The sequence below is a fragment of the Diuraphis noxia genome, unplaced genomic scaffold (assembly GCF_037042655.1).
Source record: "Diuraphis noxia isolate RWA-SAM2 unplaced genomic scaffold, SU_Dnox_SAM2 contig0004, whole genome shotgun sequence".
NCBI classification, from domain to species: domain Eukaryota; kingdom Metazoa; phylum Arthropoda; class Insecta; order Hemiptera; family Aphididae; genus Diuraphis; species Diuraphis noxia.
This window is the reverse complement of record NW_028301714.1, coordinates 9,916,726-9,943,242: the sequence shown is the minus strand read 5'-3', so window position 1 is coordinate 9,943,242 and position 26,517 is coordinate 9,916,726. Positions and strand designations below refer to the sequence as shown.

Here is a 26,517-nt window from a genome sequence, read left to right as displayed (position 1 = left end):
GAATATAATAACACAACGTGAGAACTAAAACATGTATAGATAGCGCGGTGAAATGCGCGTATAATCGACTACTGCAGCTATATCACGCGTGTAAAATTTTTTAGAATCAAAATTAACGCGCCTATATATATGTATGATGTGCTATAGTGATATGTTATAATAGGAAAGCTATCGCGAGAAAATTTAAAAATATCCGAAATTCCCAAGGACAAGTATATATAGGTACAAGGTGGCCACCACAGCATCTCGGTGAACGTCTCGTGGGTACCGTCTCGGCGACCCTTGCATCATATATTATATTATAATAGAAATACGCTTACATTTAATCTATATAGTACCTATATTAGGTGTAAAGAGTTTATAGGTAGGTACTATATAATATCATAGATAATTTATTATTGTAAGGTGCTGTAGCAGTTGTGCATTCCTTATTTTTATATACTCAAATCTTATCGTTCTGCAAAAGATGATTCCGTGCATAACATAACATATCAAAGCGTGGAAAAATTTTCAACGAGTCATCTCACATCACGCACAATTTTTTTTCCTCCACTCCACCTCTATCACAACCGCTTCGGCACTAAATATACAATATTATAATCGTCCGACTATATCACCTATATAGGTATACGCACTAAATAACTATTATATCACATAATATTAGGTGTACACGATTTCACGGGTTCTCGAGGGGGAACGGGGTGAACAAAAAAACGTGTCTACATGTATAATATTATCACACTGTATAGGTACCGCGAGTATTATTATATATGTAGACGAGATTTGTTTTTTTAACGCATATATACACTTCGACGTCGCAGCACCACCTCCACACCATCGTCCGCCTCCAATAATGTGTATACGTAATATAACTTGATGCAGACACACCGTCCGCCACGGTCTACTAGGACCCGAACACTCCGGTCGAGGGCAATATCCGTGAAATCGTCCTGTTCGAGAAGGTCGGCGGCAGTGGAGTTGTCTGTGCGTTAACGAGGGAAGAAGTGGCCGCGACTAAACGTGCCCGCCGCGTTCGTACTAATCAGTGTTTCTGTATTACACACACTGCAATAAATTTACCTCCCCTGAATAGGGTGACGATCAGTGTAACCGCCGCCTCGAGCCTACCGTGATACCGTAATAATGGTATATATTATAGGTATATAAGTATTATAGACATTATCTTCTAATAAGTTTTACACTCTTTCTCCCTCGACCCTCACGCACACGCGCGTTCTGAAGAATACACGAAAAATCGTGAACCAATGTTATGAACATAATAACATTTTAACACATAAACGGTGACTTATTGCTGCACAATAGTACAAAAAGGTCTCAATTATGCAACGCCTACGTAGAAAAAGTCTCATCCGCATTCATTTCCGCGTCGCCCGTTGATCGCTGTATATAGCTGCAGTTGATATATTTTTTACTTTATATTTTGACCGCCATGAAACCGTTGTAGGTACAAGCTGCTGCGGTAGAAAGTAACTTCCATATAACATAACAATATGACGGTAGTCAAAAAAACTAAGCGAAAAACAAAGATTTCGGAGTTGGAGGGTTATACGATCCCCAAACCACCCCTCTGGTTCCACCACTGGGCACAAGATACGTATGCTATATACATAAATAGGACATAAGGAGGTGGACGGATTAGTGATTACATGGGTACGCACGATATTATAAGCTTCGTGTTTTGGCGTATTCGCTTTGCGCATGGACGCTATACAACCTACGAAAACGTGCGCACGCCGAGTTCGAAAACCAATGACTATCTGGGAAACATACATATTATAGAATATTATAGGCATATCGACATAATATTGATGAGAGCCTGGAAAACGAAAGACGATAATATACGCGTGAATCTTACATTGTATATATAGGTACACTGCAAGAACACGGATATCGCGGTAAATCCGCACACACAATCATTTATTAATTTTTTTTCCTCCACATCACCACTATATAATTTATATTCGTCGTCGTCGTCAATCGCACACGAGTGTACCGGCGGTACGTGCGTGAAGTTGGCCCCCCCACCTTTGCAAATTTCTGTGAAAATTATGTAATCATTTTGCAAATAATTTGCAAATATTTGCAAATTGGTTTTCAGAATTTGCAAATAAATTCCCCACCCACAATAAAAAAAATAAGATAGGGGGGGCCAACTTCACGCAGCCCCCCCTATATGTAGATAGTGGATCCAAGATACTACCAACATTTTGCAAATCATTTGCAAATATTTGCAAATTGGTTTTCAGAATTTGCAAATAAATTCCCCGCCCGGTATAAAAAAAATAAGATGGGGGGGCCAACTTCACGCAGCCCCCCCTTTTGAGCAACGAACTTCAAAATGCTACCAACATTTTGCAAATCATTTGCAAATATTTGCAAATTGGTTTTCAGAATTTGCAAATAAATTCCCCGCCCGGTATAAAAAAAATAAGATGGGGGGGCCAACTTCACGCAGCCCCCCCTTTTGAGCAACAAACTTCAAAATGCTACCAACATTTTGCAAATCATTTGCAAATATTTGCAAATTGGTTTTCAGAATTTGCAAATAAATTCCCCGCCCGGTATAAAAAAAATAAGATGGGGGGGGCCAACTTCACGCAGCCCCCCCTTTTGAGCAACAAACTTCAAAATGCTACCAACATTTTGCAAATCATTTGCAAATATTTGCAAATTGGTTTTCAGAATTTGCAAATAAATTCCCCGCCCGGTATAAAAAAAATAAGATGGCAGCTACGAATTGTGCTGACATTTTGTAAACAGCCCGCTAACTTTTTTATAATTTCGAGTTCAAACTCATACCAATCGTTGGTGTTTATACGTATGTATAGTTTATAGTATAGTATAAAATTATATTATATAATACACAATTGAAATAATATACTAGGTACTTATAGAAGTATTTTACATAATAATATATCGGGCTACTATTTAATATAAGTTTAATAAATTGAGCATAAACATAAAAGTAATTGTTTCTTACCTACCCTTATAGTCTTAATACATGATACTATTATAACATTAAATATATATATTAATTAATTATGACATTTTTCAGATCTACATCCTATCTACCTACCTATAAAATAACAAAACGAATCAACCACAAATTTTAAAGAGTATTAATAATTTAATATTTTTAAATCAATAAATTATGCTTATCAGATCTTCAAATTTTATTCATTTTAAATTTAGGTTGTTAATTTTTAATTATTGAAGTTAGAAAACGTTGTTCCTAGTTTTTGCCATTTATTATAAAACGTCAGGTCCATACATCAAAACAAATTAACACCACCGGCAATTTTCTCATTTTGATGCAGGATCCTGGAGTCATGTCACTATCATAGAATTGGTAAAAGGAAAATTAAAAAAAGACAATTGTTTTAATAGTTTGTTGATTCGTATTACTTTTATTTATCTTGTAACAAACTCATAATATAAATTTAAAATTATTAAAATATAACCATTTTGTCTTTTTGTTTTATAAAAAAAAAAAAAAATAAGCTTCTCTTATTACTATAGTTGACTTTTGTACCTATAAACATAACTTTTTTTTACTCTTTCACATATAAAATTATATGTGGTTTTATTTTTGTTGAAAATGGGGTACTTTTTATTTTTTTTGCCAAATCATTGTGTATCTCCCATCTATTTACGCGGCGTACATACGCTACATAATGATCATGTCCATAAGATACTGCTCCGGATAATATATATTTAAAAATTATTCAAAACAATTAATTAAATAATATATTATTTTAAAATAATTATATTCAACACCTGTTACTGTCAATTATCAGACTATACTGCAAGTCAGCCAGTGAGTACTCATGGTGTTCAGCAATTAAATCTGTTTCAATAAATAAATGATTTCCTAGAACTCTGGTTACATTTAAAAATCCCAAACAGTTTAGTTCTGTGCATTTAGTTTTTTTTTCTTCACAAAGATTCTCATAAATAGTTCAGACCGTAATCAAAAAATCTAAAAAATAAATAATAAGAAATTTAAAAAATATTTAAAAAAATGATTTTTATAATTTTTTTTTAAATTCTTTACTTAGTTTCATTTTTTATGATTACAGTTTTTTTTACAAAATTTTTGATTTCTTATCAAATATTGATTTTTTATTGAATTAATATAATAAATACATTTTTTATCAAGTATAAATGTTTTTATTTAATATATATTTTTTAGCAATTTTATAAAAATGGAATATTTTTTATTCATCTTTAACCTTCAATATATACCTTGTAAAAAATTAACTGAATAAAAAATCAAGATTTGATAAGAAATCAAAAATGTTGTAAAAAACACTGTTATAATAAAAAATGAAACTAAATAAAGAATTTAAAAAAAATTATAAATTATAAATTTTTTATTAAATATATTTTTTTATAATTTGCATTATTTATTAAAAAATCGATTTTTATAAATATTTTTTTTTTATATATTTTTTATGAAATTGAATAACTATATGGTGGGAGGAGGACAGGCTCCAACAAATTCCAACAAATGTTCAACAAGTCCGTTTGAACATTGTTGGAAGGTTTTTGAACGATTTCAATAAAAATGTAATGCTAGGGGTGAAGTTGGCAGTACAAAATACATGGTGGGATAGCTGAAAAGTGGGGGTCCAACAAATTCCAACAAGTTTCCAACAATGTCCAACAAGTCCATTTGAACATTGTTGAAAGGTTAGTTCTGCTAACATTGTAATGCTAACTTCACATAGGTAAAGGATCATGCCACGCGGACTAATGAATAGTGATTAATTAAATTAAATAAATTTAAAACAATTAAATTACTAATACCTTTTAAAATTTGTGATAGGTTCATATTTTTATCTAGGGACACCTATCGTGTAATAACAAAACCTATTAATAATTAAGTAAAAAAATTGTCTTTTTAATTTTCCTTTTACCAATTCTATGATAGTGACATGACTCCAGGATCCTGCATCAAAATGAGAAAATTGCCGGTGGTGTTAATTTGTTTTGATGTATGGACCTGACGTTTTATAATAAATGGCAAAAACTAGGAACAACGTTTTCTAACTTCAATAATTAAAAATTAACAACCTAAATTTAAAATGAATAAAATTTGAAGATCTGATAAGCATAATTTATTGATTTAAAAATATTAAATTATTAATACTCTTTAAAATTTGTGGTTGATTCGTTTTGTTATTTTATAGGTAGGTAGATAGGATGTAGATCTGAAAAATGTCATAATTAATTAATATATATATTTAATGTTATAATAGTATCATGTATTAAGACTATAAGGGTAGGTAAGAAACAATTACTTTTATGTTTATGCTCAATTTATTAAACTTATATTAAATAGTAGCCCGATATATTATTATGTAAAATACTTCTATAAGTACCTAGTATATTATTTCAATTGTGTATTATATAATATAATTTTATACTATACTATAAACTATACATACGTATAAACACCAACGATTGGTATGAGTTTGAACTCGAAATTATAAAAAAGTTAGCGGGCTGTTTACAAAATGTCAGCACAATTCGTAGCTGCCATCTTATTTTTTTTATACCGGGCGGGGAATTTATTTGCAAATTCTGAAAACCAATTTGCAAATATTTGCAAATGATTTGCAAAATGTTGGTAGCATTTTGAAGTTCGTTGCTCAAAAGGGGGGGCTGCGTGAAGTTGGCCCCCCCATCTTATATTTTTTATACCGGGCGGGGAATTTATTTGCAAATTCTGAAAACCAATTTGCAAATATTTGCAAATGATTTGCAAAATGTTGGTAGCATTTTGAAGTTTGTTGCTCAAAAGGGGGGGCTGCGTGAAGTTGGCCCCCCCATCTTATTTTTTTTATACCGGGCGGGGAATTTATTTGCAAATTCTGAAAACCAATTTGCAAATATTTGCAAATGATTTGCAAAATGTTGGTAGCATTTTGAAGTTCGTTGCTCAAAAGGGGGGGCTGCGTGAAGTTGGCCCCCCCATCTTATTTTTTTTATACCGGGCGGGGAATTTATTTGCAAATTCTGAAAACCAATTTGCAAATATTTGCAAATGATTTGCAAAATGTTGGTAGTATCTTGGATCCACTATCTACATATAGGGGGGGCTGCGTGAAGTTGGCCCCCCCTATCTTATTTTTTTTATTGTGGGTGGGGAATTTATTTGCAAATTCTGAAAACCAATTTGCAAATATTTGCAAATTATTTGCAAAATGATTACATAATTTTCACAGAAATTTGCAAAGGTGGGGGGGCCAACTTCACGCACATACCGGCGGTACCTTATAATGCACACTGCACGAGACGACTTGTACATTAGATAGGTAGGTACCTATATATATATATATATATAAGCAAGTACAATATAGTCGGTGTATACCTACGTTGGTATAAACGGTATAATATAATATTATTATTACGTACAGCCGTTTCTCCTTATCCGCTTTCCAAGCACGACCGTCGTCGCGCGCGTCTTCACCGTGAAACCAATTACTGCAGTGATGTGCATTACACTCATGCACTCACACAAAAAATATAATATATTATTATAATTATATATGTATGTATAGAAATATAAAACACACTCTCGAGGAGAAGATAGTGTAATGTATTATTATACATATTATATATACCTACGTTGTTTGATTCGAGCGCGCTGCAGAAAAAACAGCGACACAGACCGCGATTTGTGAAAACTCTTTAGGTACCTACAATATATTTCTATACACATATAATACCGCTGCAGCAGGTATGTGTAAGTTTATTATGTGTGTATACACGATTCACCTCTTAATATACATTTTACGCACACACGCGCCATTTATAAACACATACCCATTTACTAATGTATACATACACTGCTGCAACCCGTTAATTGCTCGAGTCACGCACACACACACACACTAGCGCGTACCTATATAAATATTATATTACGCATGTTATTCGTATATATAATGTAATACGTATACGCACTCGGTCGAGCGCTCAATAATATATATATATATATCTACAGTATGTGAAGTCGCCGTCGGCTGTGTCTAATCTGTCTTGCGGTCTCCGTCGAGTGCAGTGCGTGTACCACAACATATACCAGCCATAGCCATAATATAATATCATATTATTGTGGACTTTTACTCGATTCGCACGGGGCCGGTCTCTCGCTCTCCCTCGGGCATCCGTCTCGCCCCCGCGGTCGATCTCACTCCTACGTGACCCACCGCCGCCACCGCGGTGTACCTTACCGACTTCTGTGTAATATACCTACCTACCCGGTTATAATATTATTATTGTACAATAAATGAAATATAGCGCGTGTACGAGCCAATAATCCGCGTACACACACGCGAATTACATTTTATGTACGGTATACATTACGCATATATATATATATACATATATGATATATATACTATATAGAAATATAGGAATACGACCGCGTGTATCTATATAGGAATCGACAATCGAATTATCTGTAAATCCTAGGTAGCCTAAATAATATATATAGGTAACATGGCGAGGCGAGAAAGAGAAAAGTAACGCGATATTAATATGTATTATAAATACGTCTTATATTATAATACCGACGGCGAGTGGTGGACGAATCGAACATAATGATATTATGATATCGATAACATATAAGATTTTTTTAATCTCGTTTTTACACGTAGACTACATTATACACTACTATAATGTGTAATGTACCTATACTGGTATTTTATGCGTTTCGACGTCCTATAACTTCATCTAGCAGACTCATTTGAATCTCTCGCGTGGTTTCACCGCGGAGTATTATTATTATATTACTTTTTGTTTTTGTTTTTATTTTTTTGCCCCGACGGTCGTGACAGAAAAACGGTATTGCGTCACCGACCGACCGACACACCGGCGCACAACAACTTTGCGGCGCATTTGTCGGATGAATCGTTTATCGTGCAACCGTATCTCACTCTATCTACGCCAGCGAGCCCGCGCGCGTGTTTATATATATATATATTATAAGAAATTGTTATTATTATTATTATGTATATATCTCTCTCTCCCTACCATCCTCTCGTTGTGCACAATAAGTATGGTATAGCAAAAATACGGACCGGCGTCAGAGGACTTCGAGTATTGCGTATTATTATATTATGTATTATATTATGTTATTATCATTACTATTACTATATGGCTATTGTATACACAGCGGCGTTGAGCAATCATCGAACAACTCCAGTCGACCACTCGACCAATATATAATATATATATATAAATTATTTTATACATATACACGTATAATAATATGTAATTTACTAATGCGTGGGCGATATTTCGTTTATACCGTTACGAAGCATACGATTTCTACAACACTATATATATGAATGGTGCAGGTTTGCACGAGATTCTAGTTTTGAAAACTCGGTCAAAAAAACAGTTACATATTATTATTATGTCTTATTAAACACGTGTTTTTTCATTCCCCGTCTCGATGTATACGATAATTATTATTCTCGTAATATATTCCTATTCGTACCGCAAAACTGCGTTTCTGCATTCAAACACTGTACAACTATACGTGTCGCGGTCGGCCGTCTGCCAATTTGTCGGTCTTACGATCACGCTATGTCGGCGTGGGCACGAAAATATAGTGTTATCGGGTGGGTACAAATCAATACAAGATCGTCAAGATAAAATAAAACGATAAAGGGGTGATTTTTTTTTAATTATTATTTATATACGTAGTTTTTTATGTGTCCGATGGAACGACGAGTGAACTTGATCAGAAATCAAATATTACGCAACTGCGGCTATAATATTATAGGCTCATTTATGATGACAGTATTGCTACTGCAGCAATAATTCTATAATACTTTTTGAAAATCTGTCGCAGTACACGCGTTACACCTGGTACCTGGTGGATTTGTGTTATTATTATGAAATATTTATTAAATTGTGCGAATAAACGATGTAGCTGCTAATTGTTTCATTATTCGTAGTGTAGAGTGATACAGAGATAGAATTATAATAACATTGCGATAAAGAAAACATAATATATTACAATATAATCGTAGTGGTATAAAAATATAATCGCTCAAAATGCGCGCGTTTGGCAAAGACAATACGAAGCGGATCAATCGTGTTTCGCAATTACCTACGTTCTGTATGAAAATAATGATTATACGTTCGGAGGAATAATAATATGTTTTTTATTTCAATTTATCAATGATAAGAGCGCAATATCATTTCGCAATCGAGGCAAGTCGTTACATACCCATATATACCGATATTATAGCGCGAAGTGCGTGCGATATACATATACATTTTGTACGCGGAAGAAATTTAAAAAAATATAATATATTATAAAACGCAGCGTAGATCCCAGGACGGCGATCGGTCTGTATACGACCTCGTCCGGGGACGATAATAATATAATATAAACATTATACATCGTATTATAATATACATTTTTACGATATTAATATTGTTATACCCGAGCATCTTGAATATTATTGTCGAATGTCTTTGAATTTATATCATCGTGATTCTCGCGTGTTGAAGATTTTCAATTTATCGACGACGACGGCGTTTGGCTTGGTTTCTGATCGACGGTATTTCATTGCGTCACTTGTTTACCAGTAGTTTTTATTACAATATTATTTATTCATTGAGTTACGTATAGTCCACTCATTCGTATATTATATTTTATCATTCGAAAGAGACGCGTTATTATCGTATTATTATCTCATGGCGGTTTTCACGGTTACCGTAGTTATTGCACACTTATACAACAACTGCACAATAATGATAATAATGATCAACGGTAATACGCGGCTGCGGGTTCCAAAAAGACGTGTAATTTTAATCTCGTCCGGAGAGGAGGATAATATTATACCCACGAAAATCGCGATGCGGCTCTCTTCCTAATTCCGGTTCATTAGGCCCTCGTTCCGCAGCGGACGATAACAAACGCATTGAAATATAATATTGTACAACAATAAATTTCGAACTTTCGCGCATACATTAGATTATAGCCACGGTCTGCTCGCTGGTTTAAGTATTGTTCTGTACTTCTGTATCGCATACGGCGCCGCACAACTGCAATTATTATTATTGCGCTGATTTTTTTTTCACGATAGCAATAATTGTCGGGCTTGAATTATCGTAGTTTACAACATATACCACATTATCGTCCAATCGACGACGTTATTGCAATGTTCCGTCTTGTAATAATAATACGATCGGTATTGATCTCGCTGCCAGTGTGTATATATATATAGGTACTCGTCGATATCGACCTAGATAAAAATATTATAACTTTCGATATCCGTTTTTACCGAACTTTTAACTGCCGGCATTACAATGTACTATTGCCGTATTATTCAATAAAGTGAGGTTTCTCTCGATATCAGACGCTCGTAGGTCATTTCTCGAGTCCTTGGATCGTATACCATACATATTTTTATAAAATTAAATATAAAAAACATTGTATAAATATAGCGTGCACAATTGTTATTATAACATATAATAGGTATCGGAAGTATGTCTCGGAAATTATTCCAAACGATAATTTATTTACAATATCCGTCTGTGATAGTTACGGCGGCGTCGGTGGCGGTGGACGGTAAAAACGAGAAATCGAAAGTGGTAAATGATAATGTAAGGCAGCCGTGTATCGCACCGCGGTAGATCGCGAGTGATGGCGATCGGGGCAGAGAGGATAGTTGAACCTGTTTGCGTGTGTAGTATATGGGTAGGTAAGTACAGGAATAGTCGAAGGTGAAGGCCGCCTCGCCGATGCATACGCGCTCTCGCACACATACAGGCATACAGCACACGCCGGCGCTCTCGTATCGTCTTTCAGAGGTGATATTATAATATTATTATAATAATATTTTAGAAAAACAGCCGCACACATGTAGTGGTTTAAACACGCGGTATATTCTGTACTGCACGTCATACACGCGTATATGTGTAATATATGTGATGTGTTAACATTTAGTTTCCGGTGAGCTTACGCGTTTATAGTCCTCGAATTGGCGCCTAGAGGGTACGAAGTGTGATTGAACTAATTTTTTGTCGGTACCCTCCGCTGAAACGGACGAACTGGTGACCGATATAATGTATTTTCAATATTCTGGTTTTATGTTTTTGTCAACATCAGATACGTATATTATGTATACCTACGTCATTGGATGCTATCATTTAGTTGTGTGAAAACTTAGTTTAGACATTGCAGGACTTCAGTTTATTTGTCAACACCATACGCGTGTTAAAAACTCGGGTTCACGTCATTTCTACAAAATAATATAATTGTGCTTATATGGTATTAGGTCTTATCTATATATGTTATCCATCCTTGTATTATAATTGTTTTTTACGTATAAGTGGCTTTGAAATTTGAATTAACTAACCTAATTTTGCTGTTTTTCATTCGTGATGATCTATTTTCATGTAGGTACAGTAAATGTTTATGCCCGGACGATTATTAGTTTAATGCATTAATTTTAATTTTTATGTGCCAATATTATATACCTAAATATATATATAACTTTGGAATTTAGTATATTGAACATATTTTAATGTGGTATTGATTGGGGGGGGGATATACTGTAAGGCGTATATCATGATTATAATTACATTCATTTGTTGAACCCCGATTTATTTTTATTTAGCAGAACACTCCTCTTCTACATAATTTTTCCAATTCGAGCGCGAAACGGAATTCGGTAGTTGTTCGTCTCGCCGTTTTATATCGTTATTTCATTATTGGAGCAAAAAAGAAAACGCGTTACAGTAATAACAATATTACAATATAATAAAACACTTATACACGTCATCATCGCATCGTCGCCATGTACTATATCATTATACTATACCTATCTATTATACGGCCGAACGGTGCAAGTCCTCTCTCCGGTACGCTGTATAATAAATATCTCTCACGACTATAATATGTCGCATTTTCTCGTCACGTCCATATTATTATATTGTCACACGTCGCGTCAACCGGTCGCGGTCGTCTATCCGGGCTGTGGAAAATGGATTCTTCATGCGAAAAAACGAACCGTCTCCCGGCAAAACTAGAACTCTATACGGTGTAAAAGATTTTTATAAATACATAGGTATCACACCTATACACAGCATTGATATACACCGCGCACGATAGCGTATGTGTGTGTACGTACACGTATACTGATTACGTGTCTACGTGTTATATGTGTGCACGTCGTCGCCGTATTATGACGGTTCAAATGAGACGGCCCACCCATGGTGGTCGTTCGGACGACGACGACGACGATGACGACAACTACGCTATATGGAATCGATTCAAACACGGTGTATTACACGTCCACTTGATACCGAAACGACACGTTAATAGGGCTGTCCCCCTCGGGCGACCGCCTGCCCACCACCGCCGGTCGTCGTCCGACGAAAAACGTATTAACGCCACCGCCTCCGCGAGAAGCATATACGTACAATATTTATTATATACCTAGTTATTAGTAGTTATATATATATATATATATATATATATATATATATATTATATACACAACATAGGTAACTGCATGTCAATTCTCATGAGCATGTGTCCGGAACAAATCGCTGCTGCGACCGTGGTCGACTGGGGACGTGAAATTTCGCCAAAAACTATATACGCGACTACGACACCCAAGTAATATTTGATTTCGCGCCGCGTAGAACGACTGACGTCGTTATTGGTACCGTAAAGTGTGCTATATACGTATATAATGGTCTGATTCCACTACGAACACAGCTTTGTATTACATTTTTACCTCAACTCTCCGCAATTAGATGGTAGCTGGAGGGAGCTAAGCCTCCCTCAATTTGTCTAGCCCCAAAAATTGTATTATTATTATTTAAGTTATTATATTCATAAATAAAATATATATGGTGTAACAGCTAGAAAGACCTGACCAAAAAAAAAAAAAAAAATTATGGTAATTAAACGTATGACAAAAATTGTCAGCAAATTCTAAAAATCCATATTTTTTTTTAAGTTATTACATTCCAAATTAATTTAACCAAAAAAATATTCAATTTTAAAAAAATTCTACAAAATAAACTACTTTACTTAGATAAATCTTTTTACCATAAAAATTTTTCTTATAATCAGATTCACATATAGGCCATTATGAATTTATCCAAAATATTTTTTTGTTAAATTGAATTTTTATATTTTCAGTACTAAAAACTAAATATAAAAAATATTATTTTGAAAAAAAGTTATTCCAAAAGTCAGTTCTATCTGCCACACTTTGTATATATAATATATTATATATATTATATGATTTAAAATTCTAGCCCCTTCCTAAAAATTGAACCAATAAATGTGTTGGGCGCGTAGATACCAGCCGCGCTTTTTCGGACGTTAAAATTCGTCATCATAATAATCACACGAGCACGTTTTTTATTTATTTTTTTTTTTAACTAGCCGTCGTTTTATCGTTATGACATAAATATAATACAGTTATATAATATATTCTATCGAAAGTGCGCACAAGAGCTGCTGGGCTGCAGCTCTTAAATTATTCCCAGCAAATACGACGCGAGAAATAATAATAATAATAATCCGCCCCGTAGATGACCATAACGACTTTAACGCGATTCATAATAAGAGTAATACGCGCGCGTGTGTATACGATACGACGGTATAACAATGCCTGCGTACTGCGTAGTGTGTGCGTGTGTGAGCACAGACTTTCATTAGTGCTATAAAAAGTGGCGTGGTCGTGCGAGGGAGGTGTTACGCATATTTATATTTAAGAATGAGATACATATATAGCCGGAGGACGTTAAAATCGCGCGTGCAGACCATTGTCCGCTGTTGGATACTTTTTTAAATATTGCATATAGGTACACATAATATATCTACACATCACATAACATTCGTGTATAACATATATTGGTAATATATTATTATAATGATTATATTTACCGTCGTTGACGTAAGTCGGCGCAGACTCGTTAAAAGCATTAATGAACGGAACGAACCTTTTTTGGCCGAGTCTCGTTGTCTTATTAGCTCATATATACGAAAGTTTCACGACAACAATGATCTCTATTTCGACCACCAAGGCGTCCCTCTTACAATAAAAATCATTGCATTACAATACTGTGCGAGCGTGTTGTCGGCCGACCGGAAGAATAAAAAAAAAATTAAAACAAAATAAATAAACACTCGGTGATCGAGCACATTTTCTACATAATATAATATATTAGGATATAGGCGTACAACACCCATGTTATAGTTTTTTTTCCATCATAATAATCGAACGCTCGTGTAAAAAAAAAAGTGTGTAGACATTAATTGGAATCATGACTGTTAGGTTTTTCGTAACTTTACGCAACTGCAGTAGCAACACTAAACCACTAGAATCTGATTTGAGTTTATTGAAAACGGTTTTGTTACGCGGCGGTAGTTGTCCAAAAATATATAACAATTACTCCATCTCTACACTGGACGATTTCCGATAGATTTTTTGATATAATATTATAAGCAAAGGTGGCTATTAACTAGTGAGCGTTAAGTTAAATAGTTAATGCTCTCTAACTCAACTATAATTAAGTAATTTCCTAATCAACCCCTAATTACTTAGATTTTTTTACTGAATTTTAAATATAATTGCAATTTTATTATGCTAAATCCATATAGTCTCACAAATTAACAAATTATTATACCTCATATCGTAATAAATTAAATTTAAAAATAAAATATTTTTTTGTTTTATCACGATGTAGACAATGCATGGTTGTATATTATAAAAGTAAACAAATAAATAATAATAATCATTATCATATTTCTTGATTTAATAATTTAATAGAACGATCTTATAATTGCCCAATACATATAGCAGTGAGTGAAATAACAAGGAATAGTTGCATATATATATTTTTTTTTAATAAAACGTTTATAGTTATCTAAAATATTTTAATGTTGCACAATCACTAATGTGACTACGGTTATTAAAAACGATGAATTAATTTTAAACTTTAATGTAGTGTTCAATCATAAAAAAATATTATTTAGTAAAACTATTAACCGATGACAATACTTAACGTTCATAACATTGATTAACCAACTTGAGCTATTTTCTTTCCCATTTACTTGCTCCCGTTTTGAATTTATTTGTGTAATAATTATACTTTATAAAAACTTAAAATAGCAAAAACGTTTTTAGTTTACGCATAAAATAACAATACCATTATAATAATATGTTCTAAATGTATTCGAACCGTTTTATACTGTCACGATCCGCAAAATGCCGTTAACGCGTCTCGTTATGTGCGGATGTATATAATAATGTGGTTATAATATTATGCTGTCGTTATACTCTATTATTTTCCTCGCCAAGATCTATATTGTACACTGTTCGGCGTTAACGCGAGAGATCGTATCGAGAAAAAAAAAATGACGAAGAGTTACAGTATAATATATGATATATATATATTTTTTTTTTCAACTTTTGATCCTTCCGGGACTATCGGTCCCGCGGGAGTTCAAACGTTAAAAATAATAACTATATATATCCACTGCAGATACGACGTTTGACACGTTAATTTATACACTGTGTGATGGGGAGATTTCGGAAAAAACCTCGTAGGACAAACGACGTTCTAAGCCGTCGTCGCCTGGAGGGGCTGCTGCGATGACGCTCAACGACGGTTTTTTCGGCGAGCCAGTCCCGAGACGGCATACATATAATGTATTATACCTATATTGTAAGCCGCATAAGGGTCGTCTGCGACAGATGTCCTGAAGAGAATTTTTCGGTGAGACGATGAGGAGGGAGGGGGTAACGGTGATTGATTCAGAATTTTCGTCCGTCTTCCAACGGACTTTGACGAAACTTTATCGGACCAATCGGTCGTATATTTAATATAATAATGTATTGCATGATGAGAGTTCGCGTACAAAGAAAACACGTTTTGTAAAAAACCCAAACAATTAAAAAACCGCGCTGGCACCAATATTTCGCAGGGGCGCGCGAGGTCACCACCATCAGTGCACTGCAGTATGTAAACGGGTGGGCTCGTTCCGTGGGATCGATAACTGGATCTAAACGGGTTCGGCGATCGGAACGGAATATCGGTTCGTTGTTATGTGTAGGCACCTATTTTAATATAATGATATATTAAATTCCCATACAGGACATCTTCACACGGGGCGACTTGGACGACGTCGGTCAAGGGTTCGAACTCGTTCGATCGGTTTTTGAGCTACGCGCGTAGTAATGCGATAAATGATAATATTTAAAATACGAAAACCGGACGCCGTCATCCGCAACAGCTGCGCAACAGTATGTATCGACAAGGGTGGGTCGTTATGTTACATTACAATGTCGCGTGTATTATTTTCTACCTGTGATCGCCGAGGGTATTGCGATGGTGGCAAGTGTCCGAAATGTGTATCACGGTCTTTGGCTATACATCATTTTCGTTCTGTGTAGTTATGTCCCGATTGTGTTTTAACGTTTGACAAGGTTTTTAAAAATGTTTATTTTAAAAATTATTTTGTAAAAGACGAATCACTCGTTCATCGTCCAATTACCATTTTTACAGTGGGTACAAAATTAATTATTTGTCTTGGTAATCGAGCTGATACTAAACTAGATTTATTCGTGCAGTCTGCAACTCCGCGCTGCGGTGACCTTTTAATACTTTAAACGATTATTATTATTATCAATATTATCCGATGATGAAGTGAGCTGATGAAGTTTCTCAGTGTCCGACACTCTGGCGCATTATTCTATTATTATTATCATAAAAATATCCATAGTATAATATATAATAATAATAATATATACCCAGAATTATCATATTTCTACTCGGTCGATGAAAAAACAAATAAATATGCGAATATGTCGTATTCAAATTCCAAATGACATGTTTCTTAAAAAAATGTATGATAACGATACATATCCATGTGTATACTAGCTTTATTACCAGATTAAATTCGGCGAGATTAAAATCTGTTATTTATGTTGGAAAATAAAATAATATTATTGTGAAGAATCGTTCGTTATTATAGTTATTATACATGCGATGTAGGTACTATAAAGTATAAATTATTACATGAATAATGTTAGTTAATTAACGAGAACTGTGGCGACATTTTTATTTGTTAATGTTGTATTTTTAAAATATGTTCCAAATAACCTGATAGTCTATAGCGGTATACTGTGGCTAGGTTAACTATAGTATATAATATGTGCGACTAAACAGAGTTATTCAAAACGATTTATCCGATTTTAAACGCTTATATATGTTTAATTTATAGACTTAGAGTGATAAATGTCACATTAAATAATAGTATAACAAATTTATTTAATTACCTCTATATAAATGTTCTATGTGGCTTCCCTCTAGGTCGCACAAATGAAATTTAGATTCAAGTCGGAACTAAAATAATTTATTATATTATATATAATATGTGGATGATCCATTTTATATCCGATATTTTTTTTTTTAACTTCTCCATGTTTGATGATATAAAGGCGTTTAACTTAGTATATTATTCTAAAATCAACGATACACTATATATTTAACGTATCCCCAAATTCCAATAGAAGTGTATATGTATAGTTATATATAGCTATATAGTTACATGGCATAAGATCAAGAATTTAGGAAGATTCATTTTTAATATTTCTGTATAATTATTGTTATCAAACTATTTGAAAATCGGTGCCTATTTCGTTTCGTAGAAAACAGTTCATTATTGCCTTAGCGTCACCGAGTACCGTAATAATAATAACACCCTGCAAGATACAATATTATCCTATATGATGATAACAATATGATATACCTACAGAGTGTCCGCGAAGAATTACCCATTGCGATATCTCACGGAATAATGGAGATATCAAAATTCTAGTTTTGTTATAAGACTCATGGATATAATAACTACAATCATAATATTTTGGTAAAAATTTTAAAAAATATAATTTTTTATTTGATTATTTCCGAGAAAATTAAAGATATTGCGCAATGGGTAAATCATCGCGGGACACCTGTATATATATATAGTATGTGGAATTGAAACTATAATGTTTGTCTGTCTGTCTTTCAACACAGCCGTGCAGAGAGGTCGAGTTCCGGCCAGCCAGCCTCCCGGGCTCACCGGACTTCCAGGTCAGCTGTGCCTGGCCAACGGCGAGGCAGCCGCAGCCGCCGCGGCCGCCGCTGGAGCCGTCGGACTCAACGGCCACTCGTACCTGTCCTCCTATATATCGCTGCTGTTACGAGCCGAACCGTACCCGACGTCTAGGTACGGTCAGTGTATGCAACCGAACAACATCATGGGCATAGACAACATATGCGAGCTGGCCGCCAGACTGCTGTTTAGCGCTGTTGAGTGGGCTCGGAACATACCCTTCTTCCCAGACCTGCAGGTGAGTGCGATCGTGCGGCTAATAATAATAATATTAACTCTGACCGAACCGCATATCCCGGGATATTTTCAGGCTAGGAAAAATTATGAGATTTCTCTAAATGGCAAAAATATTGTGTTTGCAGGTGACTGACCAAGTGGCCTTGCTGAGGCTCGTTTGGAGCGAACTGTTTGTACTGAACGCGTCGCAGTGTTCGATGCCACTGCACGTTGCCCCGCTGTTGGCCGCAGCTGGACTGCATGCATCTCCGATGGCTGCGGATCGTGTAGTCGCTTTCATGGACCACATACGCATATTCCAGGAGCAGGTGGAGAAACTCAAAGCCCTCCACGTAGACGCCGCCGAGTACAGTTGTCTGAAAGCCATCGTCCTGTTCACCACCGGTAAGTCCACTTCATTATGTGTATATAGAACTTTAACGAACAATATCAACAATACATCACGTCTTAGCACGGACTGGGGGGGGGGGGGCGGTAATTCGTTTTTGATTTTTATATTATTTTTCCGACTAAAAGTGCGTGTAGGTGAGTCTTACACCGTCCCTGCAGATGAGATGGTACACACCGCGTAATAGTGATGGCACACAGCAGCCGGCGTCACGTAATTTAGAAAGTATAGAAATTAGTTATTTTTCGCTCGACGATAGGTATTATAATATTAAATACTGCGAGTTGAAGGTTGAAGCATTCAGTGATCGGCCGTCACGTAGTAGCCCAAAGTCTTAGGAAACGATAAAGCGCGTCGCGTGTAGAAAGTCGCGAGAATATCGTTTTAACAATAATGCACATTAAATGTTCCTTTATACATATTATATATATATACAAAGTCGTCGCCGTGTATTAGTCTTCGTTTGGCCGGCGGGCACGCGAATCGTGTCCGACCTGTTCTCGTGCGGCATTATAGCTTTCACTCGGGCGGCAAAACGCCATCCCGAAAACGATTCTCGGTTGGCGAGTTTTTTTTTCATCCTCTACGCACTCGTAAACGCATCTGCTCCTCGGAATTCGTCGTTATTCCCATAGCGTCGTGCGTGTCGTCTTCTTTCCAGCGGCGCATCCTTTGACGGAGAGTCTGCCGCTAAGAGTTGCGCATGTTTTTTCAATATTTTTTTTCACAACGGACGAGATAGCGCAATATACCTAATACGTTATATAAAATAAAATACGAAAACTCTTCGCGCCTTGGTTTTTAATTGCCTTGTCGAGGTCTTTTACTCTTTTATTAAGACTATATATTTTTCACACAATCGTAGAAGACTCTAACTGGCAGTGTTTAATAATATTTTGTAGGTTTACGCGAATCGTGATGTAGGCTCGACCGTATATTTATATCTGAGCACAGCTCCGCCGATACCATTTATATTATACATCTTAAATATTATACAGCTTACGACTAGCACATTCCCGTGGAAGATTTTCCGTCGTTTCATGTCAATTTTCGCCCTATTTTACACTTCGATCCGAAAATTTGTTCTGTCATGGTATTTAACAAGCGCCTCCCTCTAACACCATCCTCCACGTAATTGAAATCGCGAACGACGAGTACAGGCGACGTTTGTGTTTTCTCGTTAGCCGTACGTCACGCCATGACAGCGAGATATTATAATGTGTAAATAATTATAAAAAAGGAGATCTACTGACTGAACTAATCAACGTATAGCTATAAGAAATGGGCAAATGAAAATCGAATATTTTTTGCATTATATGTTCACATATAGGGTTGTCATAGGGTTTATAAAAAATTAGATAGTTAGTCACGAAAACTTAATGCACATATTGGTAGTGGAGATTTATTTGGAAAAAAACATTACTTTTCTCACGGTATAAATATTATAAGTGACCATTAGTATAAGGACGCATTTAAATGTGTTCGTACATAAGACGAAAAACATCGTGTACCACACCCTTTTGGGAAATAAACTATTTCGCCATTATTTACCATCTAGTTTTTATTATTTATATAGTATACAAATACCAATAATGAACATTAGGTGTTTTCCTATCAAATTGTACATGTTGTGGTTTTTTTTAAACGTACCTAAGATTAAGTGCAATATATTAAACGAAACACGGCGAACAGATAAATTCGTCTGTCTGTCGTTTTTCCTACAAGAAAGGATTCGGAAACGGATCATTGATTCGATTATGGCGGGGTTTTCACAGGTATTTAACCTAATCCTGTCTACAAATATATATATTTATATGTATATATAAAGTATCATACTACGGAAAAACGGAAAACAACTATATATGTATGAATAAACAAATTAATTTTAAGCCGAGCGGAGATGATGGTTGGGGTAATTCAGCTATATTATTATAATATATCTCGTATAATTATAATATTATTATGTACCTACACTCATCGCGAAGAGACCGTGGCCGGTCACGACGAGGCGATTGCCGCCGGGCCGCACGTCACGGCGACGACGACGAGTGGACGTTTTGTGCGTGTACGCATCATTCGCCAGCCGCCTTATCGCTCTCCTCGGACAGCCGGACGATTCGTCGTGGCAGCGTGCGTATACACGATACTTATAATATAATACCTACGCGAGCGCCGCCGACCACCGACCCACCCGCGCGGCACGTCCTACTTTTTCTCGCGCGCTCATCCCGGATCCGACGACGAAGACGACGAAGACGAAGACGACGACGACGACGACGGAGACGGAGATCGCAATCGCAGCCGCGTCCTACATAACAAAACAACAGCAACAACAATAATAATATACGGCGATAGTTTATTAAATTTTCCCACGACCTACGCCCGAACGAACGGACATAAGGGAAGCCGAAATAGACGTATTATATTATTTATATATTTTCGACAGGAATTAATAATCGCGGTCGATAACCATACCGGCCACCGTGCCGTTTCTATCAGCGGCGCGCGAAACGTTTACGACTGTGGCGATCAAGATATTATGTTCTACGCCTAGACATTTGATTATTAAAAATATAGTAACTTATTAGATTTTATTCATTGAAAAATAAGATGTCACGGAGGGATCTATAATACCCTCGTCAACTACCAGCCCCAACCTCCTGCCCCTACAGTTTGACCACAACTGATTAAAGACATGCCATCGACAAAATCGTAGACTCGATATAAAATATATTTGCATCAGTCGTTTAAATAATAACAATAATAATTAATGATATAAAATATCGACCCACTCACGTACGGCTATAATATAACACTACATCGTACGTCTTCTCATTATTATTATTATCACCTATATATAATATATCATGCGCTTATAGTGAAAGCGAATGCAATAATAATAATAATAACACGTAGTTGTACTGAAAGAACCGACGCGAGGTACAATATCGCACACGCAGCACTGGTCGTAAAAAAAAAAATCGCACGATCGAATTATATTATGTTTTTTCAATTATTATTATCGCCAACTCGCGCGAAACCAGTTGTTGATGTCCGCGTACTTGAGCGCTCGCGCACGTTTAGTATGGGTAACTTAGACGACGACTTACAATAAATAACTTCGGCGGCGGCGCAGACAATAATATAATATATTATTACATTTTTTACTAAATTCTTTGGTGCGGTGGTGGTCATTAAGATCCATTAAGAAGTCTTTTGTTCCCACCCGGTGCAAAACCGCGCGTTCCAAGTGTGCTCGCGAGGTCCTAATGAGATCCGTCGGCTGATATAACGCCCATCGATTTTTCCTAATAGATACGGAGTGTTCGGATAAACGTAAGGCACTCATTATTATACATAAAATCACTAACGATTTTTAAAAATACTTGTTTTTACGAATCAATATTTTTCGGAAAAAATTATATTTTCACGACTATTTTATCGTTATCATTTTTTTTAAAGTTCTTTTTTTTTTTTTTTGAACGACAACATTCGTTTTTAATATATTATTTGGAATATTTCGATCTATATACAAATCAAATTTCGGACAAGTATTAATTTTTGAGTTACAACTTATAAGTATTTTAAAATGATGGTTCAAAATTGTAGGGAAACCCCTCATCATCATCAAAACTTAAAATACTTACAAAAACCATAAACTTCTCGTCCAAAATCTGATTTATAATTTATGTACCTACATCGTGGAATTCAAAAAATTATTTATTTAGATAAATTTTGCTTTTAACGACTAAAAGTTAAATTAAAAATGTATACTAGAACGAAAAAGTCAGTGTCCAATGTTAACTGGATCATAGTATTATAATAATGTTACTTTTTTATGACCGAGGCGTCGGACTGCGGACACGTGCGCCAGGTCGAGTCGACCCAATTTTTGTAGACGTTTATTAATATTTTTCATTCAGTTTGTTTGATGTAGCTTAAAATTTCACTGGCCACCGCGAACCTTCCGCGTCACGGCCACCACGCGCTACGGGGCTTCCAAAGTTGTGAAGCCACTGACACTCAATTGTGCCGAGTGCTGACTGGGTCATAAATCTTACTAGTATAAATACAAATGATAATATACTGCGTCAGTCGCTATATACTTATAATATTATTATATACCGGGAGATTCTCCAAAAATTATCGTGAGAAAATATTTTGAGTGGTGAAAATGTTTTCTATACATGAACTGCAGCAGTTAATTTTTTACGACAATATAAATTAGTTACACGTTTTATAAAATTCTTATTTTAATAATTCGTTACAAATAATCACAAACGTTACCACAGCATCGAAACGTACGTTTTTCACGTTTTTTTTTTTCTTGTAAACATATAGTTTACAATTTGTATGAATGTGCTAATGACTAAATTTTCCAAATTTGCACTAATATTTGTATAATATATTCTGCGTACGTTGACAAGTACGTCGACATTGATTTTTCGGGACGCCCGATAAATCATCGATTGCCCAAAAACAAAATACCTCAGTTGTCGTTGCAGCTTACATAAACACACACGTTCTCTTCGAGGCACTGGCGAGCGTCGTGCATATACGAGTATATATTATAATTTGTTTTTAATCCGACCGATTTCGAAACGCATTCGCGGTAGGTATATATAGATATGCTATTTAACGAATATTACGGCAATTAAATAATGGATAGGGACTTATATTATTTTATGAAACGAGTACGCGTAAAGAAAAGCGCACGTTTGAGTACCTGCAATACACATAATATATAGCTAGACTTAATCATAACAACGCACTAAAACCGGCCGAAAACATCGCCAGCGCGTGGGTGGGGGGGGGGGGGGGGGTTGACGGTTATTGCAGCTTGAACACAAGCCCTATACCTCATATACATACGCTACAGACTACTTATGAATATAATATAATATATATATATATATCATTATTATGTACATATAATACAATTATAATTTACACGTGTCATATATGTATACAATATAATATTTATTAAAACATATAACTATATAAGCGTTGTGCGTTTTCTACTTTTCGACGCTTCGGGTGAAAATCGACGACGACGATCGTTAGCAACCTGTGTGCCGCTGCGGCGTTATACTTATTACATATATACGATAAATCCTTGTGACCCAGTGGCCCCCGTCCGGCCACCGAGGTCAGCCGCGGCGCAACGCCGCAAAACGGACGCGTGGGCGTATTAGCTGTGTACGGCTCCTGCGCATTACACACCTATATATCATATACATACACTATATTATTATATAGATCTATATGTATACATCAAATGTTATAAGTGTGTGTGTGTGGCAAACGACCCGAGACCGTGCGAGCGGGTGCGCGCTAACCGTTAAATATATATATATATATATATTATATATATATATATATGTATATACGAGAGCACGCGCGACTCAACCGAGTCGTAGTTGTTATTATTATTAATATTATTATTATTCAATTAAAACTGATTCGTTTACCAAACGGTATATTTATAATGGCGTACTTAAAATAATACAACATAATGTAGGCGGTCCAGCACGCGCACGGAGCACGGGGGCGCCGTAAATTCACCGGCGAAACGAGGATTCAATGGTTATATACAGCTGCTATCGTGGGACTTTATAATATAGAGTCATAGAAAACAAAATTTCAAACTAAACCGATCGCTATCGATATATAATCTTATTAGATTATTATCTTTTCTATACTATAAAATATTCATTATAGCTAGACCACTGAATCTGTTTTGAGTCATAGCAGTCAGTAGACCTGATTTATTGTGTTTTGATTCTTTTCATACTTTTATATCATATGCGCGATTTTCATATACATAGACTTGTACATGATACATCTACGATATTAGTGTATAATATAGCTAATTATTAATAATTATTCTACACATATTGAACACATGACAGTTTATTTTTTCTGCGAAGATTTTGGTTTTAACGATGAGTGGTTAAAAAGCGAAAATGACCAACGACTGTGCACCCCTATTATAGACGCCCGCTAGTCAAGCTGATGTTGAGTAAATCTTTTTCGTACTATTTGAATTTATTCCGGTATGACGCGTGTTAATTACAACTGCACCCTCCCGCCAAAAACGGTTTTTAATTTTTTAGGGGCTGTTACGACCCTTAAAAAACAGCGATTACCGACACGTTCCGTTTGCGCGACGCCAACTAGTCTTCGGACGTGGCGGAGAGCTTGTGTGCTGCTGGTACGACGGCCGACGGGTGACCCCTGCGCACGCGCCCATAACGAGATATTTATAATTTTTTCTAGTTTTGGTGTTTATAACAATAATTTACCGTAACGACGTAGCTAGAACCGTAACGACGAGTAGCTGCTTTTTATTTTATTTTTAATTAATACAATATAATGAACGCGCGCCTGTGTAAAACAGAATAGAGAGGAATATATAGGTATGCTTCAAATTGGATGCCATCTCGACCACACGAATAATGTAATATAAAATAAATTGTATACTAGAGAAATACTCACCGAAAATGTAGGTAGGTTCACCTTGACCACGGTATCACACATACATTGCCTGTACGGTACAGTCTATCTGCAATAAACTTCGGTGAAGCGAAAATATAATTCCAGTTAATTGGTTAATGAGATCATTTTTACTTCCGACAAGAATGTATGTATCGTATAGCTCCAGTTGTTCGGGATCTGTTAATAACAATAATAATAAAAAAAAAAAAATCATCGTTTTATAAATTAGTTATTTGTGTAAGTCTCTCGTGATCAACCAAGTGTGATCAAGAGCGGCTATTATCCCGTCAGATTATTTACGGTCAGGTCGTTCGAATCTAACCGATTTACGAGAAAATGTGTTAATATTGACTTTTTTTCTAATTGGTGGTTCGACGTCGCAGCCGACAGTCTGCAGTGTATATGTACTATATAATATAAATATTTATATATATATATATATATATATATTTATAAGTACTTGTATAATAAACACCGGGCAAAAGACGATAGGGAAAAAAAACGGATTCCTTTCACCGAGACCGTGCTAGAGCTACGCTCATTAAATACTTATTATTAGGTATTATTATTATTATTATTATTATTATTATACGGTTCGCGATTGAAACACGCTGTATACAATATTATTATTATATTCTCTGTTCGACAGTCGCTAGCTTTTCTTATGATATGAAATCGTATCTCATCCTTCAGCAGTAGGGAAAAAAAACCTCATAATGTCGAACGATGCGTGTTTCGGTTGTGCATTCCGCAGCGGTGGCGATCGAGGTTAATTGATATACAACACTTGTATACGTTGAAGGGAGGTCGCCGCAAAAAATCACAATATCAATGGACGTTAACGCGCGAGTTTCCCCGAACCGTCGGCCGGAAACAGTTTCGGGTGTCGTCGGCGAAAACGCCCCCCCCCCCCCGGAAATATCTTCGGCATCGTCGTCTCCAGCATCAGGTCTATGTAAAAAAATATTCTCGCGGTCGGCACGGCATTCCTTTCGCGCGGGTGAGACGCACGCACGATCTCACATCATCATCGCAGTATAATGTGCCTATGTGTGTCTATAATACGAGTCGTGTATATTGGATAGAAGAAATGTGCGATTTCACGGAAGAAAATATAATGATTTCACACGCCCACGACGACCGACGCCGGCGGCGGATCGTATATACGGGACGCAAACAATGCTGCTCGGCGACGACTACACTATAATATATTATTATT

At 35.7% G+C, this 26,517-nt stretch overlaps 1 protein-coding gene across 1 annotated transcript in view; it reads left to right on the top strand.

The window, feature by feature from the left end:
* The window catches only part of svp (COUP transcription factor 2), a 60,300-nt gene that overhangs the window by 14,097 nt on the left and 19,686 nt on the right, over positions 1–26,517 (top strand). Inside the window, exons 3-4 of the mRNA XM_089226311.1 lie at positions 18,097–18,413; positions 18,538–18,796. Of these exons, the coding sequence (XP_089082437.1) occupies positions 18,097–18,413; positions 18,538–18,796 (576 nt within the window). The remainder of the gene's footprint in view (positions 1–18,096; positions 18,414–18,537; positions 18,797–26,517) is intronic.